At 34.3% G+C, this 15,624-nt stretch overlaps 1 protein-coding gene across 1 annotated transcript in view; it reads right to left on the bottom strand.

Moving 5' to 3' along the window:
* Nucleotides 1-2,021: 2,021 nt before the first annotated feature.
* The window catches only part of Lgr4 (leucine rich repeat containing G protein-coupled receptor 4), a 91,269-nt gene continuing 77,666 nt past the window's right edge, over nucleotides 2,022-15,624 (bottom strand). The window contains 10 exon segments of the mRNA XM_046467544.2: nucleotides 2,022-2,918; nucleotides 2,920-4,135; nucleotides 7,626-7,709; nucleotides 7,970-7,991; nucleotides 7,994-8,087; nucleotides 9,137-9,262; nucleotides 9,589-9,660; nucleotides 11,583-11,654; nucleotides 12,373-12,438; nucleotides 14,455-14,526. Of these exon segments, the coding sequence (XP_046323500.1) occupies nucleotides 2,864-2,918; nucleotides 2,920-4,135; nucleotides 7,626-7,709; nucleotides 7,970-7,991; nucleotides 7,994-8,087; nucleotides 9,137-9,262; nucleotides 9,589-9,660; nucleotides 11,583-11,654; nucleotides 12,373-12,438; nucleotides 14,455-14,526 (1,879 nt within the window). The 3' untranslated portion in view covers nucleotides 2,022-2,863.

Here is a 15,624-nt window from a genome sequence, read left to right as displayed (position 1 = left end):
GGTACACATATTTGAATGTAGTCAAGTCTTGTGGTCTCTTATACTGCCTTTACATTACTGGGGCCAAGAAGTCATAAAGAAGGGTATAAAAAGCATTAAAAGATTTTTCCCATAAGTTTTACTTACTAATGTCTTTTCTTACTACTCATTTATTTTCACTTTCATGGTATATTTGAGATTTTTTTTTTTACTGGTTCTGTAACCTGTAAGTGAAGAATGACTTTTCCTTACAAATTCCTGTATGACATTGTAACAAAAATCATGCCATTTTCAGTTAGTTTTAAAAATAATTATTCCTAGACATTTACAGATGAAACAACATGTCTTGGATTGCTTCAAATAATCTAAGAAGCAGAAGGATTGAGGGGCTAGTGAATAAGGTGAAGATGAAACAGGGTTTATTGTGTGTTGTGGTTTTGGTGGTGGGCATGGTAAGGGGAGAGGGAGAGGGGTACCTAAACCATTCTTTTTATTGTGAAAATTTCAAACACATATGAATTTTAAAACAGGAAGAGGCATACACATTTACTAACACCTACAAAATATGTCCAAAATTAAGAGGAACTAAGTTTTGATTGGGATCTAATTCGCTGTGGTTCAGGGATTCACTTAAATTTCATTAAACCCTTTGTTTTCTCATTTGTCCAAAGAGAGCTTGGAGATTGTAATACTGCATTTCTAGGCAACTGACTACAATTAATATCATGTAGATATTTTTAATCATTTGCTTTTAAATAAAGATTAAATTGGTGGTATTCACTTGTATTTCAAAATATGTTTTCCACAATATAGTTCAGATTTAAGACAGGATAAAAGTTTTAAGTTTAAGTGTTCTTAAATATTGACAGATAACTATCAAACAATATTTTCTAATGGTTACTTCCAACATTTTTTCTAATACTGTCTTTTCTATTTAAAACTTTTTAAATTTGTCTCCATAATAGTTAGTAAATGTATTAACATACTTAGTTACAAATTAAGGCAAAATATATTGCTTTCTAGAAACTTTAATAATTCAAAACATAGAGTACAGTATTGTATTTCATACAATATATAGCACAGTTTACCACAGATTTTATATATATGCTTTCTATTTTTTAAATGAATGAAAAGTTTTCAATAACTTGAATTTTGAGAAAACAAGTTTAATTAAGATTACTACCAAGTTATGATTTAATATTTATCAGATGTGTAAATATACAAACCGTGATAGCAAATTTTAAAACTTGTAAATAGTTGGCCTTACAAAATTACAACACACTGTAAATAAATCCCTCCAACATTTTATACAAACTACATGATTTTGATATACAAAGATTCTGTTTTTACACTGACAATGTACAACCGAGATTATTTACAATGAAAAAAGTATATAAACCACAATTTAACATTCTGCTACTGGCAGCCACTATAGGAGGTAGCTTTAATTAAACGAACTGAACAGAAGCCATGTTTCCCAACTTGTGTTGTAAAAATAATTTACATAAGATAAAAATTCTTTATATGCACAGTATGTACAGTTTAAATATTAAACTGTAATCTAGCTTAATTTTTTAGTATATCCAGGATAATAATATGGCAGTAGGTTTGCTATTTAGTACATTGTTCAAAAAACATATTAAGCAATTATAACTTTAAGACTCCACAAAAAAAAACATGGCAGAAGACCCTAGTTGAGAATCAGGTAAAATTTTTAATTTTCAAAGACATAGGACTAAACTTTATCCTTTCTTCTCCCCACCTTAATGATATGTCTGTCTAGTCTAACAAGAACTCAGCATATGAACTATTGAATAGGTTTTTTTGTAAGTCATGGTATGGGAAAATTTTATAGAAGCTTCCAAGTAATAACATAAGTTTAGGAGTATCCAGTTCACTAAGAAATAAATTTAAGTGCTTTGTGTCATATTTATTTTCAGCTTCCTCCAATTAAAAAAAAATGACCCCAGTTTACTTTCTGTATAATCCATACTGTAAAGAGATGACATAAGAACAAAACTGGAAAATATCAGTAGAACCAATGATATTAAGAAGCATTTATTAATGGGAACATTACATGGAGCCATCAAATCCCTTAGGTACTATTAAAATCTTATTAGTAAGTAGTGTAGCCAAAACTACTTAAACTCACACATCAATTAGCCATTTATTTTGTACTAGTAATATAATTGCAAATCACTGAAAATCCTGGTGAGCATTACAAAGCAATGTAAAATTATCCCAAACAAATGTACTGATTTTTTTATTCTAACAGCTGTTAATATGGTTTTTAAAACATCTTCAGGTTTTTATAGATTTATAAAGCAATTGAACAAAATTTGTGATTCTCATGTAAAAGTGGAAATAGAAAACAATGATACCTATGCGTACTCTCACAGTTCTACTTGGGAGACAATCCCTTTTTTGGCCCTGTAGTAAGTTGTCCTGAGATTAATGATCAAATATTAGGTAAAATTAGCAAGACTTTTTTGTCGGTTATATAAAGTCACATTTTGAACTACCTTTTAAAAAATATTAACAGCTGTCCTTTATCTTGTGCTTAATTCAGAAATAGGTATAAATTTGCTCCTTATGGATCTGAAAAACCTAAAAGTTATATTGCTATACCACACCCAAAATCCTTTTCAAGTTTTGTTTTAAATAGACCACACATTCCTTGGACATTGCATTTTTCACCAATTAATAATTTAGGCACCTGTTCTTTGAAAAATATCAGATTTGAGAAATAAACTGCCACCTTCCCTTCTATGTGACACCAGGCAGTGATTACAGAAGTGCTTCCCAGATGAAAGAACAGAATAGGGTTCACTCTATAAACACTGTGAATTTGGTTGATGGGGGAAACAGTTACAAACACAGTAGTTCAGTCTTTACCTCTTGGTAGATTGTAAGCGTAGCGCACCAAAGGGAATCCTCTGATAGAAGCAGGCTCGTCCACACACCTGCACTTGGTCAGAACTGTCTGAGACAAAGGAGTCTTCTTCATCTGCATAGTCAGAATGGGCTGACTGTGTGCCACAATCAGACCAATATCCCTCTGGTCTTTGGCAAGAAGCCACTGCCAATGCAGGACAGCTGTGTGATTTTATTAAGTGTTTGAATGATACTGGCTTTGTCAAAAGAAAAGATTCACAGCAGTCACATACAGTCAGGTTACCCTGCAAGTGTGAGTACATGCCACAGTCATAGTAGAAATCCTGTTCCACACAACCACCTTGGCTACTGATGGAAACTGAAACTGATCCACTTTTCTTGGTAACATGTCACTTCAGTAACTTCCAGTCTTCTTTAAATTTTGGATTGAAGAAAACATACAGGACCAGATTTAGGCAAGCAGGCAATGGGAAAAATATCAGAGTAACAGACTTCATTATTTCAGGACTGATAGAGATTGCAGTGGTCAATGGTGCAAATGATAAAAATGCAACAGGGCAAAAAAAGATGCAGTTGGTGAAAATTAGCCAAGCAACATGCTTAATCATGCTAGACTGTGAGTTTTCTGAGAGGTCTTCTTTTTCCAAGTTGCAGTAAAGTTTAGTGTAGATGACGGCCATTAATAAAAATGCTAGTGAGTTTAAAAACACTAACATCACAGTAAATCCTAATGATGGCATCTCTCCTGTGGGAAATGGCAAGCACAAGGGTGATGCAGAATATTCCCCTCTATGGAAAAGGGGGAAACAGCCTGATACTGCAGCACCCAGAAAAGCAAAAAGGGCCGCAATCCGGAACTGCTTGAGATGATTGCTTTTCCCATTTTTCATGATATTTTTTGCAGATAAGCTTCTTTTAACAGCTGCTAACATTAATAAAAATATGGCACTTTCTAAGGAAAAAACTGTAAGGAACCCAGCTGCTTTGCAGCCACTGCCAGTCTCCCACCAAATGCCAAATTCAGCAAATCTGCCCCAGGATTCGGCATCAAGAAAAGTTAAGATGCCAGTATAGATTCCCATGAAGAAGTTAGACACAGAAATCAAGCCTATGAACAACTTGGAGGAAGGCAGTGATGTACAAGATGCGAAGGTTGTTAAAATGACTAGCAGGTTGAAAAACAATGCAACCAAGAAAATGAACCACACGGTGAGACGTATCATCCAGCTTCCCAGTAAATATTCACAGGGCTTAAAAGCACCTAACATGAAAAAGAAACAGAAACATGAAAGACAATTTAGAAAATACCATATTTCATTTAATATTCTTGATAGAATGACTAATGATGGTTGAATCTAGAATAAATAAGCTACCTAATTGAATTGAACCAAACTGAAAAAAAAATATTGCTTTTAAGATATTTCAGTCACAGACTCGGCTACTTTAAAAATTAAGCAGCCTAATATCTTGGGGTAGCTGGCACACACCTATAATCCCAGGGACTGAAGAGGTTTAAGCAGGAGGGGATGGCAAGTTCAAGGCCAGCCTCATCAAATAAGCAAGATCCTGTTTCAAACTAAAAACATAAAAAGGGCTCGAGGGAGGGTACTTAGTAGTAAAGCTCCCCAGGGTTCAATCACCAGTACTGAAACAAAACATAACCAGGATTAGTTTCTTTTATTATTTGGTAAGGCCATATAGAGATATTTCCAAGAAAATTTCTACTTTTTCTTTTTCTTTATTCTTTTATTAAATATTTTTTTTAGTTGTAGATGGACACAATATCTTTATTTTTTATGCGGTGCTGAGGATTGAACCCAGTGCCTCACACATGCCAGGCAAGCACTCAGCCACTGAGCTATAACCCCAGCCCTCTACTTTTTCTTATACTAAATATACAAAGCACAGTATCTAGCAAATAAAGGTACTTAAAATATTGAGGGTCTGGAATCAGATGTTTCATAACTTGCTACTCTTACCTTAAAAAAGCCACTTAAGCCTAATAAGTTGCATTTTCTGATAAGTAGATAATAATGCCTACTTAATACAGTTGACTGCTTAAGTAAATTTGCATACATAAATACTTAAGCAAGCTGCTGGGCACACAGTGGAACTTTAGTAAATATTAGCTTTCTTTTTTTCTTCCTTCCTTATCCCTATGTATTTCATTTTTAAAAAAATATTCGTATTAGTTGTTGATGAACATTTATTTGTTTGTTTGTTTGTTTATACGTGGTGCTGAGAATCGAACCCAGTGCCTCAAACATGGCAAAAGCTTTACCATTTACCACTGAGCCATAACCCCAGCTCTCTATATATTTTATAACTGTATATGTATGTATATACACAGATTTGTAACATTTTAAACCCAGTTTCTTATGGCATTTAACAGCAACCTGCTGAAGTTGGTTATGGTAGATAATCAATGTTAAATATTCATACAAAGATTGGCACAAAACAAAACCCCTATATAATAGTAAAACACACACACACACACACACACACACATATATATATATATATATATATATATATATATATATATATGATCGCAAGAATGCACTTAGTAGCTGAATTGCTGGTTCTAATAACTGACTTTGACATGCTAGTAATGTCACAAATGAAAAATATTTCATTTATAATTAAGGAGTGAAAATGTTTGACTATAAAGAACAAGAAAACTATGTATTATGATTGCCTAAAAGATGTTTTAACTTTCTGAACTGTCATGAAATTTGACATATACTATAGAACTACAGTTCTGCACTATTTATCTGATTTTCAATGAACACAAAATTTTTAGTCAAATTTCTTTTCACTCTGAACCATCAGGAAGTGCTAGAATGGAAGTTCTTTCTCACATTTTATTTGTGGGGAGGGTAGTATAGGGAATAAACCCAGGGGTATTCTACCACTAAAGTATATACCCAGCCTTTTTCACTTTTTATTTGGAGACAGGATCTCTCTAAATTGGCGAGGGTCTCATTAAGTTGCTGACACTGGCCCTGCACTTGCAGTCCTCCTGCCTCAGCCTCCAGAATGAACCCAATTATAGGTGTGTCCAGTACTGCAAAGAATGCTGTTTCCTGCCAGGCGACGTGGCACACACCTATAATCCCAGAAGCTGTGGAGGCTGAGGCAGGAGGATCATGGATTTAAAGCCAGCCTCAGCAACTTAGCAAGGCCTTAAGCAACTCAGTGGGACCCTGCCTCTATAAATAATATATAAAAAGGGCTGAGACTGTGGCTCAATGGTTAAGCACCCCTGGGTTCAATCCCCGGTACCACCATCCCCTCCAAAAAGTATGTTGTTTCCTTCTCACTGATCATCAGTTCTGTGTACAATCTCCAACACTTGAATCATTCATGGGCAAAAGAGTAAACTGCATTCCTAACTGTCGAAAATTAATATCTGCACAATAAATTAAATTACATAAATGATTCATGCTAGTTGCACTTACTCATCTGTTAAAATTAAGTTTGTTCTCCTTCTCCACACAAGGAAATGGGTTAAATATTCAAAGCATACATACATAGACCCCTTAAGAAGCTCACAATTCAGCATCAGTTATTAGTGAATTCACAGCACTGATGATTCTAAGTTATAAAATCAATGGCCAACCCAGGCATGGCACACACCTGCAATCTGAGTGGCTCAGGAAGCTGAGACCAGAGGATTGTGAGTTCAAAGCCAGCCTCAGCAACACTGAGTTGCTAAGCAACTCAGTGAGACCTTGTCTCTAAATAAAATATAATATAGGGCTGGGGATGTGGCTCAGTGGCCGAGTGCCCCTGAGTTGAATCCCTGTTATCCCGTCACCATCCCTACCCCCAAAATTAATGGCCAGTTCATCCTGTGACATCATACTAATAGGAATCTATTTGGTAGCACCTGATTTAACAAAAAATATTTAAAACCTTGCCTTTATAATAAAAGTATAAATCCAAGTTCTCTGGTAGGCAAGGCAGAATATGACATTACAATCAAGTAAATATTGGCATCATTTAATAACTTTCCTAAAACTACAACTTCAATGAATTAAATAAGAAAGAATAGACAAGATTGCATTTAAAAAAATAAATTATAGGTGCATGCTTATAATCCCAGTGGCACAGGATGCTAAGGCAGGAGGATCACAAGTTCAAAACTAGCTTCAGCAACTTAGTGAGGCCCAAAGCAACTTAATGAGACCCTGCCTCAAAATGCAAAAGTAAAACAGGTTGGTGATGTGGCTCAGTTGTTAAGCAAACCTGGATTCAATCCATACCCAAAAATAAAATGAAATAAAATAATAATAATAATAATAATAATAAGAAGAAGAAGAAGACTGGGGACAAAGCTCAGTAATAAAGCACAAGCTTTGCATTCTGGAGGCCCTGGGTTCAATCCCTGGCACTACAATAAATAAAGAATAATATAAAAACAAAAACAAAAAAATTATGGACCAGTGACTTACTTCAGAACTAGTTCTAGACCTAAAGGACCATCAAGAAATTCCCTCTCCAACTTTATGTACATGACCCTGCCCTGCAAGAGCTTGTTAATATGCAGATTCTGATTCAGTGGTATGAGCCTGAGATTCTGCAAGAGAAGCTGGTACACTGACCACACTATGAATCAGAAGGCCTTAAAGGATCATCTAGTCCCACCATTATAAAATAGAAATAACATCCATCGCCAGGAAGATTAGATATATTTGCCCAATGTTTACTTAAAGTAAAATATTACAGCCAAATGGGTTGAGCATTACCTGTTGGGGGTGTACAATGGATAATTATTTGACTATGCTCTTCATTTTCAGCAGTGCTGGTGACATTTGCTGCATCAGTGGTACCTGAATATACAACAAAGTATGTTGAATAAAAAGTGGGCAGTTCAAAAGAACCAGATGTTCCCACAATTTTCTCTCCCCTGCATGATGTTAAAGTTCAGTGTATACAAATGTGGCTTGATAACACATTAAATATGCCAGTAACACAGGAAAGACTGTTTTTCTCACAGACTTCATATTGATCCTTCCCAAACTGATTACAAAACATACATTTTGATTAATGGCTTAGGGAGTGTTCTGTTTTTAAAGGTTCATGTACTTGCCTTTCTCCTTTGTCACACTATGGTATCTTGAAGGCTGTTATCTTTTATGTTTAAATTTGCATAAGAGTCACAGCCCCAAAATGCACAGCACTGATAAGCATATGGTACTGATAAAGACCTGGAGAAAAAATTGTAAAATACACTCTGAGTAGCAACTTCATAGACATAATTTTGTTTTGGAAAAAGCATTTTAATCTTTGAAAACCCCAACCTATGGGTCAGAAAAGTCTAAGTATCATATAATTTAGTCTTGACCATTTATCCTCTAGGAACCTTATCTATGTTAAACACTCTGGTAAAGCTCATAAAAATGATCATAAAGATACACCACAAAGTTTCTCCCTTTCAATGAGGTGTCTCTTAAGAAAGGTGGATGCAAATCAAGTATATATAAAGTTTCATAATAATACTGCAATTTAAAGTAAAACTGTTGCCACGTGCAATGGCACAGGCCTATAATCCAAACTACTCCAGAAGCTGAGGCAAGAGGATCCTGAGTTCAAAGTCAGTCTCAGTCTCAGCAACTTAGCAAGATCCTGCCTCGAAAAGAAAAAGAAAAAAACAGGCTGAGGTTATGACTCTGTGGTAAAGGGCCCCTAGGCTCAATCCCCAGTGCTATAACTTCTTTTATAGGTCATAACCAGTCAAATTTATCATAAATTTCACTATGAAACTGATAGTTTCACTTAAAATGAATACCCTAGATAATCTGTAACTTTACACCATGAAATGAATTTACCTGGTTCATATAAATATGGTAAAAGGGTTTATTCTCTTATCTCACAATAACATTCCTTTTTCTACTACATTTAATAAAGGACCCCCATAAGTCTCTGAAGTATTAAAGGATTGTATAAATTTTTCTGTAGGTTCACATGTTGCTCATGACAAGTCCATTATATTAAAAAAAAAAAAAAAAAGTTCTGATGAACATTTACCTGATACTAACTATTTGAGAGCAATGAGAGCTTTAGGTCATGTTCTCAACAACTATGAAACAATGCTCATGTTCTATTTTTCACCAATTTTGCAAGAACAGAGTTAGAAAACTCTTTCAAATTATAGCACACCAGAAAAATCTAGGAACCATAGCATAAAACCAGGACAATGTATAATTTGGGAGCCTACCATAACTCCAGTGAAAAAGAAAAATATGCAAAAACATACCTGAGATTAACAAAATCTTTTGCTGCTAAGGCTTCTTTCAGCTTGAAGTTGCCCACAAGTTTCAGCTGATTTAGCCCATTCAGGCCTTCCGTAGGGAATGAAGTTAATTCATTGAAACTTACATCTCTAAAATGTGAATAAGAGTTCAAGTTAACTCCCTAAGATGCAATCAAATAAAAACATCCGTACCTATATTAACATCCTAAATATTAGACTCCTAAAATGAAGTTTATGGATGCTAAAATGATAGATCTAGAATGTGTCTTTTCATCCAAAAAACAGTTACTGCATCAATGCAGCTTAGCATTTATGAAAAGGGAACCACTAAACAGAAAACAACAACAACAACAACAACAACAACAAAAAAAACATTTGACCATGTTAAAACAAATTTCTATAACACTGTTTACTGTTTTCATGATATTATTGAATATAATCATTTGTCTACTTACAGGTTAGTTATTGGCCCAAGCTTCGCAAAAGCTCTGTTGTGAATTTCATGGATCTGGTTTCTACTCAGATCTCTGCAATTATAAAAGTAACACATTAATCTTTTCAAATAAACACTCAAATGCCAGTTAGTGACTTACACCACACTTTAGAATCTGAGGTACTAACACCATATTGCTGATATGATAACAAAGATTCTCAACCATTTGTCATGTTTATGTTGACTGCCTCTCCTTTACAACAATCTGGTTCTAAAAAAATTAAAAAAAAAAAAAAACAATCTGGTTCTTAGAATACACTGTTGCACCTGTAATTCTTGCTGGCACCTATTTCCAATCAGTTGTGAATTTTCGACACTTTATCATTTTGACCAGTTCAAAATTAGAAATGAAATGATATAATCCTTGGCAGTATTAACCAGGGAAGGAAAAGCCCAACTCTTGACAAAGATGAAAATAAAAACTGCTTCCTTATTATTTGCCTTCTCAAAGGTTAGTGATAAGGCCCTGAGGGAAGACAAATAATCAATAAGCAAACAAAAGCATTCCAGGAGGCTTCAGATATCATTCTTTCCCTAAGCAGGAAATAAAAATCATTATCAATAGCAGAGATAGCTCTACCTTTAAGAACACACCCTGAAGAATTCTGATATTACAGAATTAACAAAGCAAAGAAACAATCTGTAACCACACTTAAATTGGGCCTGAATGGACATTTAAAGATTGGATAAATTTATTCCATAACACATCTCAGGGATAACAGAAAAACTTGATTGCAAATCGTGAAAAAAACAGTTTTTCATTGTTATATCTTATCAGTGCTCTAGAAGTGATGGCAGTTAGGAGCCAGCTGGTTCTCATGCCTGCCCAGGCCCACAGAAAAACTGACCACAACAAAGAAAAGTCCAGAAAAAACCCAACCACCATTTAAATGTTTTTCAGCAGAACTCATGTTTTTCTTTCTTTTTTTTTTTTTTCCTTTTCGATTGTTTGTTTCTTTGCTATAGTGCTGGGATGCAACACAGGGCCTGTGCATACTAGGCAAGAGCTCTACCACTGAGCTACACCCCTAGTCTCTTATCTCTTAAATGGGATCCACTGGGAAAACAGACAATATATATAAATTTCTTCACTTTCAATTTTTCAAATTTTTTTCTATTTTAAAAAGTAATATAGTGTATGGTTTTCTGCACTGAAGTTCTATAAAGGCTGTTAGTGACAAGTTTTGTCTTAGTTACTTCTATATTACCAGGTTTAGAAGAGTGCCAGGCACAAATATGTACTCAAAAGCAAATAATTTTCTTAAATTAGTACTTCTGCTGTTTATGAGCTTTATTTATCATGAAAGAATTCCTGGCAAAGGGGTATGTGAACATTGGGGTCTGGCCCTGTGGAGGGCCAGAGAGTAAATATTTTTACTACTCAACTCTGCCACAACATGACAAAAGCAGCTTTTGATAACACTTCAACAAAAAGCCTGCATGAGTTCCAGTGAAACTTAATGTATAAAAATGGGAGGCAGGGTCTGGGGTTGTAGCATAGTGATACGGCTCTTGCCTGGCACGTGTGAGGCACTGGGTTTGAAATAAAATAAAGGTATTGTGTCCATCTGTAAAAAAACAACAAAATTTTTTTTTAAATGGGAGGCAGGCTGGATTTGGCACACAGGCTGTAATTTGCCTATCCTTATCCTAACAAATTGATAGACCTCACTAATATAACTTGAAAACAAATAAGCAACATCGCTTAGGTTACATACACTGTACTTTTTTCACTCACTAATGTACAATATCATCAATTTGCTAGAGTAAGGACTACTGAAAGTAGATATTTATAAAGTACCAAGTGGTAGAGTTTGAAAAATACTATTTATGTAATATAAATCATATCTTTACATATAGCTATTAAAATTGGATATTCCATTAACATGGAAATCATGATATATTAACTTGTAGCTTGACAAAAATTTTGTGTTTAATAATCATAGACAAACTTACAGAATCCTTAGGGATACCAGGCCTTGAAAAGTACCTTCCCTTATTTGGTAGATTTGATTACGTTGCAACGAACTGAAGAGGCAGAAAAAGAAAAAATTTTAAAACAGAGAGAAAAAAATAATTTCTATTTTGAAAAATAATAACCTTAGTTAATCTTTTTCTAAGTTTAAAGAACCATTCATATGTAATATATATTAATCTTGTTTCAAGTTAAGAGAACTTCTCTTTCCTCATTTGTAAAATGAAAAGGTTAGACTAATTGACATTCCGTCCCAAATTATACTGAGTAAACTGATTCACTATTTAAATTTCTTAGGAAGCCTACTCAAGTATGAGAGAAGGAAGATGACACAGTGAGAAACATCCAAGACAAGACCATAACAAGTTGCACAGGAAGTTGAAGAAGATTAGAAAGGGGAGAATAAATGCCTTCCTCTCCCTCATCTTTCAACCCAACTTCCTCCAGAGCTGTCACTCTCTCTTACACACACACACACACACACACACACACACAGTACCAGTATTCATGTACAATTGCCCTCAATAGCCAGGATAAGTTTTTCTGAGTTTGTTTTGTTTTTTTAAGTATGACCACTCTCCTCCTAGAGCACTTAATAGAATACTTGATAAATTCTGGCTCTATGCAAGCAACTGGTACAATTTGACATTTTACATATGGGAACACCTCACTATATAAATTTCTAATTTCTTATTAAAACCATTTATTTAAAATAGGAAATGTTCAACAAACTAAGAATACATCACAGTAAAAAGTCAGAGGCCAACTTACATTTCTTCCAGGGCATGGCAACCATTAAAACTTGGGAGATCTCTTATGTTATTGTAAGACAAGTCCCTTAAAACAATAGAAATTAACAATTAATGTAATATTATCAGAATACTCTTTCAAAAGTCCTTAAAGCAGCATTAAGATGTCTAAAAAACGATATGACTAACAACAAAATCCCATCATTATATATAACTATAATGTACCAATAAAAAATGTGGAAGGAGAAAGAAAAAAATATGACTGAGGAAGAAAAGCAAACTATGCTGGGCATGGTGGTGTACACCTGTAACTCAGCAACTTGGTAGCTTAGAAGAATTCCAAGTTCAAGTCCAGTTTTAACAACTTAGGGAGACACTCAGCAGTTAGTTAGACCCAGTCTCAAAATAAAAGTAAAAAAATAAAAAAGAACTGGGAATGTAGCTCAGTGGTAGAGTATATGTGGGTTAAATGCCCAGTACCAAAAGAAAAATGAAAAAAAAAAGAAGAAGAAGAAAGAAAATCATCAGTTGTTCTCTAAGACATAAGTTTCTAGAAAAATTCAGTTACAATAGGCTTAAGATTTATAAGTTCAAGTATATACTGTAGAATATAGACAATATAAACAGGTTAAAATATATTATATAAAAACATATAGGGGAGGAGGGGGGGATAGGGAGGGCAGCAGAATACAACTGACACTAGGATTGCTGTATATATACACATGGATGTATAACCAATGTGATCCTGCAATCTGTACACGTGGAAAAATGAGAATTCATACCCTATTTGAATCAAATGTATGATATGTCAAGATCATTGTATTGTCTTGAGCAACTAATAAAAAAATCATAATTTTGTTTTTCTACAAATAACACAGAATACATGCATATACAGTCAATGTACATATATGTATGTCTTTGAAATGGCTAAAGATATTTTCTTCAAGAAGCTTAGATTTATTATAAGAGAAAGAAAGCCTCCTCAGAAACATCCAGAAAGTAGAATTAAATAAAGGAAATGGAAAATAAAGAGTTAACATTAAAAAATTCATTTTAAAAGTTATAGCATCTAATTAATAGATAGGCAAGGGAAGGAGAAAATGAAGTGGGAAAGAAAAACAAAACAGGAAAAGTGTCCAGAACTGAAGGGCATGAGATTTTAGATTGAAAGAGCATCCAGGTGTCCAGGACTATGAGTGAGAAATAAATCTATATCAAGGTACATGATTGTCAAAATCTAAAAGAACATGGGTAAAAATAAAATCCCAAAAGCATACAAGCATAAAAATTTTAAGTGGCAAATTGCAAGTTTTTTTAAAATTTTGTATTTTTCTAAAGTTATTTATGCACATAAATAATTTCTATGTTGTTCTTTAATTTAAAAGCTATAAGAGGAATGGTATGCTTACTCACATTTTTAAAAAATCATATTAAATGAAATGCCAGAATAGCTAATGCTCAATCCCACTGCAGCTCTCCCTCATGCTCATGGCAAGTCTGAGACCCCATTACAGCACTTAACTACTTGCTTAATCCAATCCGTCACTTGCCTTGTTATTATCTCCTACCACGGAATACTTATTAACAACTTGGTAACTAATCATGTGTCCTGGTGAAACTTTCACATTACTTATTTATTTTTACTTTCAAGGTCAGCTTAAAAGTTTTTTTAGAAAGTTGCATATTCAATTCATTTCAAATTTAAGAAAGCTTTAGGCTCTGCTTAGGTTACTGATGAAAAACAGGAAGCTATGAAGAGAGGACACCCATAGGGAAACTAGAATAAGGACAAGGAGTCAGGATATGGCAGGGATGAAAAAAAAAAAAAAATCAAGGGAGAAATTAGTTTGGTTTTACTTTGTTTAAAATAAAGCCACAAGATATATGATATATACATAATCCCAAAAGCAAATTCAAATGCACATTACCTCCCTGGTTACCAAAATGCCTGCTCATTTATACAAAAGGAACAAACAAGAAATATACCTCAAAACCTTGACAAAAGAGTTCATTTAAAAAAAAAAAAAAAAAAAAAAAAAAAAAAAAAAACCCTAAACATTTGTAAAGTACATAAAAGAAAGGTGGGGAGAGGGATATAACTTACAAAGTCCTAAGCATCCTTTGTTCTTGGCACAAATTATCAGGTATGCTGCTTATCTTTGTACCTGTCAAGGTCCTGTAGAAAAACATTGTTCATCTAAGAAATAATCCAAGTCAGGATAATAAGCAAAATAAATACCTACATATTCACATATGGATAGACTCTTTGCATTCCACTGCCTAATTAATTACCTCTTAAAATTAGGCAGGTGGGAAGGTGAATTAACCCTCAATACTGACATCATCTTCACAAAAAAAAGAAAAAAAAAAGCTTGTGACACATGATGTTAATATTGTCCAGATGATGGGCTTGATTTCCCAGATAGACCAAGAGAAAAACTTGAACTCACAGTCACAGCCTGACCTCAATCACCTGTAAGCTTTGTCACCTTCTCATAACCAACACATTTAAAATCAACTTAATATCCTACCCCAAATGTTGTTTCTATTGAGTCAACCTGGCTCAGCATTCTGAAGTAGTCTCTTACTTTCCTCCCTTTCTATGCTACCTTTTGCAATCAACAGTTCCTGTTGATTCTTGGTAGTGTTCTAGAATCGACCTTTTCTCTCCATTTTTACTGCTGCTATGTAGATCAATGGTGAAATATTGCTGAGAGGGATGAAGGAATCTGATAAACCATACTATATATCCTGGGGCAACTCCAGTGACTGAAGACCTGGAGTCTCACGGTTGCACATGTCTATCTCTTTGTGTTACTTGAAAGTACGATAATTTGGTCAAGTGTTCACATCAATAAGAAGCACTATAAATTTTCAGAGTCATTTTTTGGACTTCTGCCCAAGAGGGGAAAAAATAAAAGATTTTCTTTTTTGAAGCTACAATAATAAATTCTTTTTTTTTTCCCATTAAAAGAACTGTTCTATCTCTAGTCTTTTCTCCTTGCCCTGCTCAAACCACCTGCTCAAACCTTCTCAATACCAGCAAACTGCATTATGGGTCAAGTTAAAACTCCTTATCTCAGGGCTACCCAACTTTCTTTTATTTTTATTTTTTGTCTGGGCACATGTGAAAATCATAATGTTCATATGGCAACCATGGTAAGACACTCATAGTTAGAGAGCCTAGCTACTTCAGCGGCCCCACCCCAACCCCACCACTCATCTGAAGGGCTGAGAGCAAGATTTAGATGACCTTGTAACCTTACATTCACAG

Source organism: Marmota monax, unplaced genomic scaffold, assembly GCF_021218885.2.
Source record: "Marmota monax isolate L192 unplaced genomic scaffold, Marmota_monax_Labrador192_F-V1.1 WCK01_AAM20220418_F8-fsc00135, whole genome shotgun sequence".
In the NCBI taxonomy this organism is placed as follows: Eukaryota; Metazoa; Chordata; class Mammalia; order Rodentia; family Sciuridae; genus Marmota; species Marmota monax.
The sequence above is the reverse complement of the archived record's forward strand: the minus strand, read 5'-3'. Positions and strand labels throughout refer to the sequence as shown.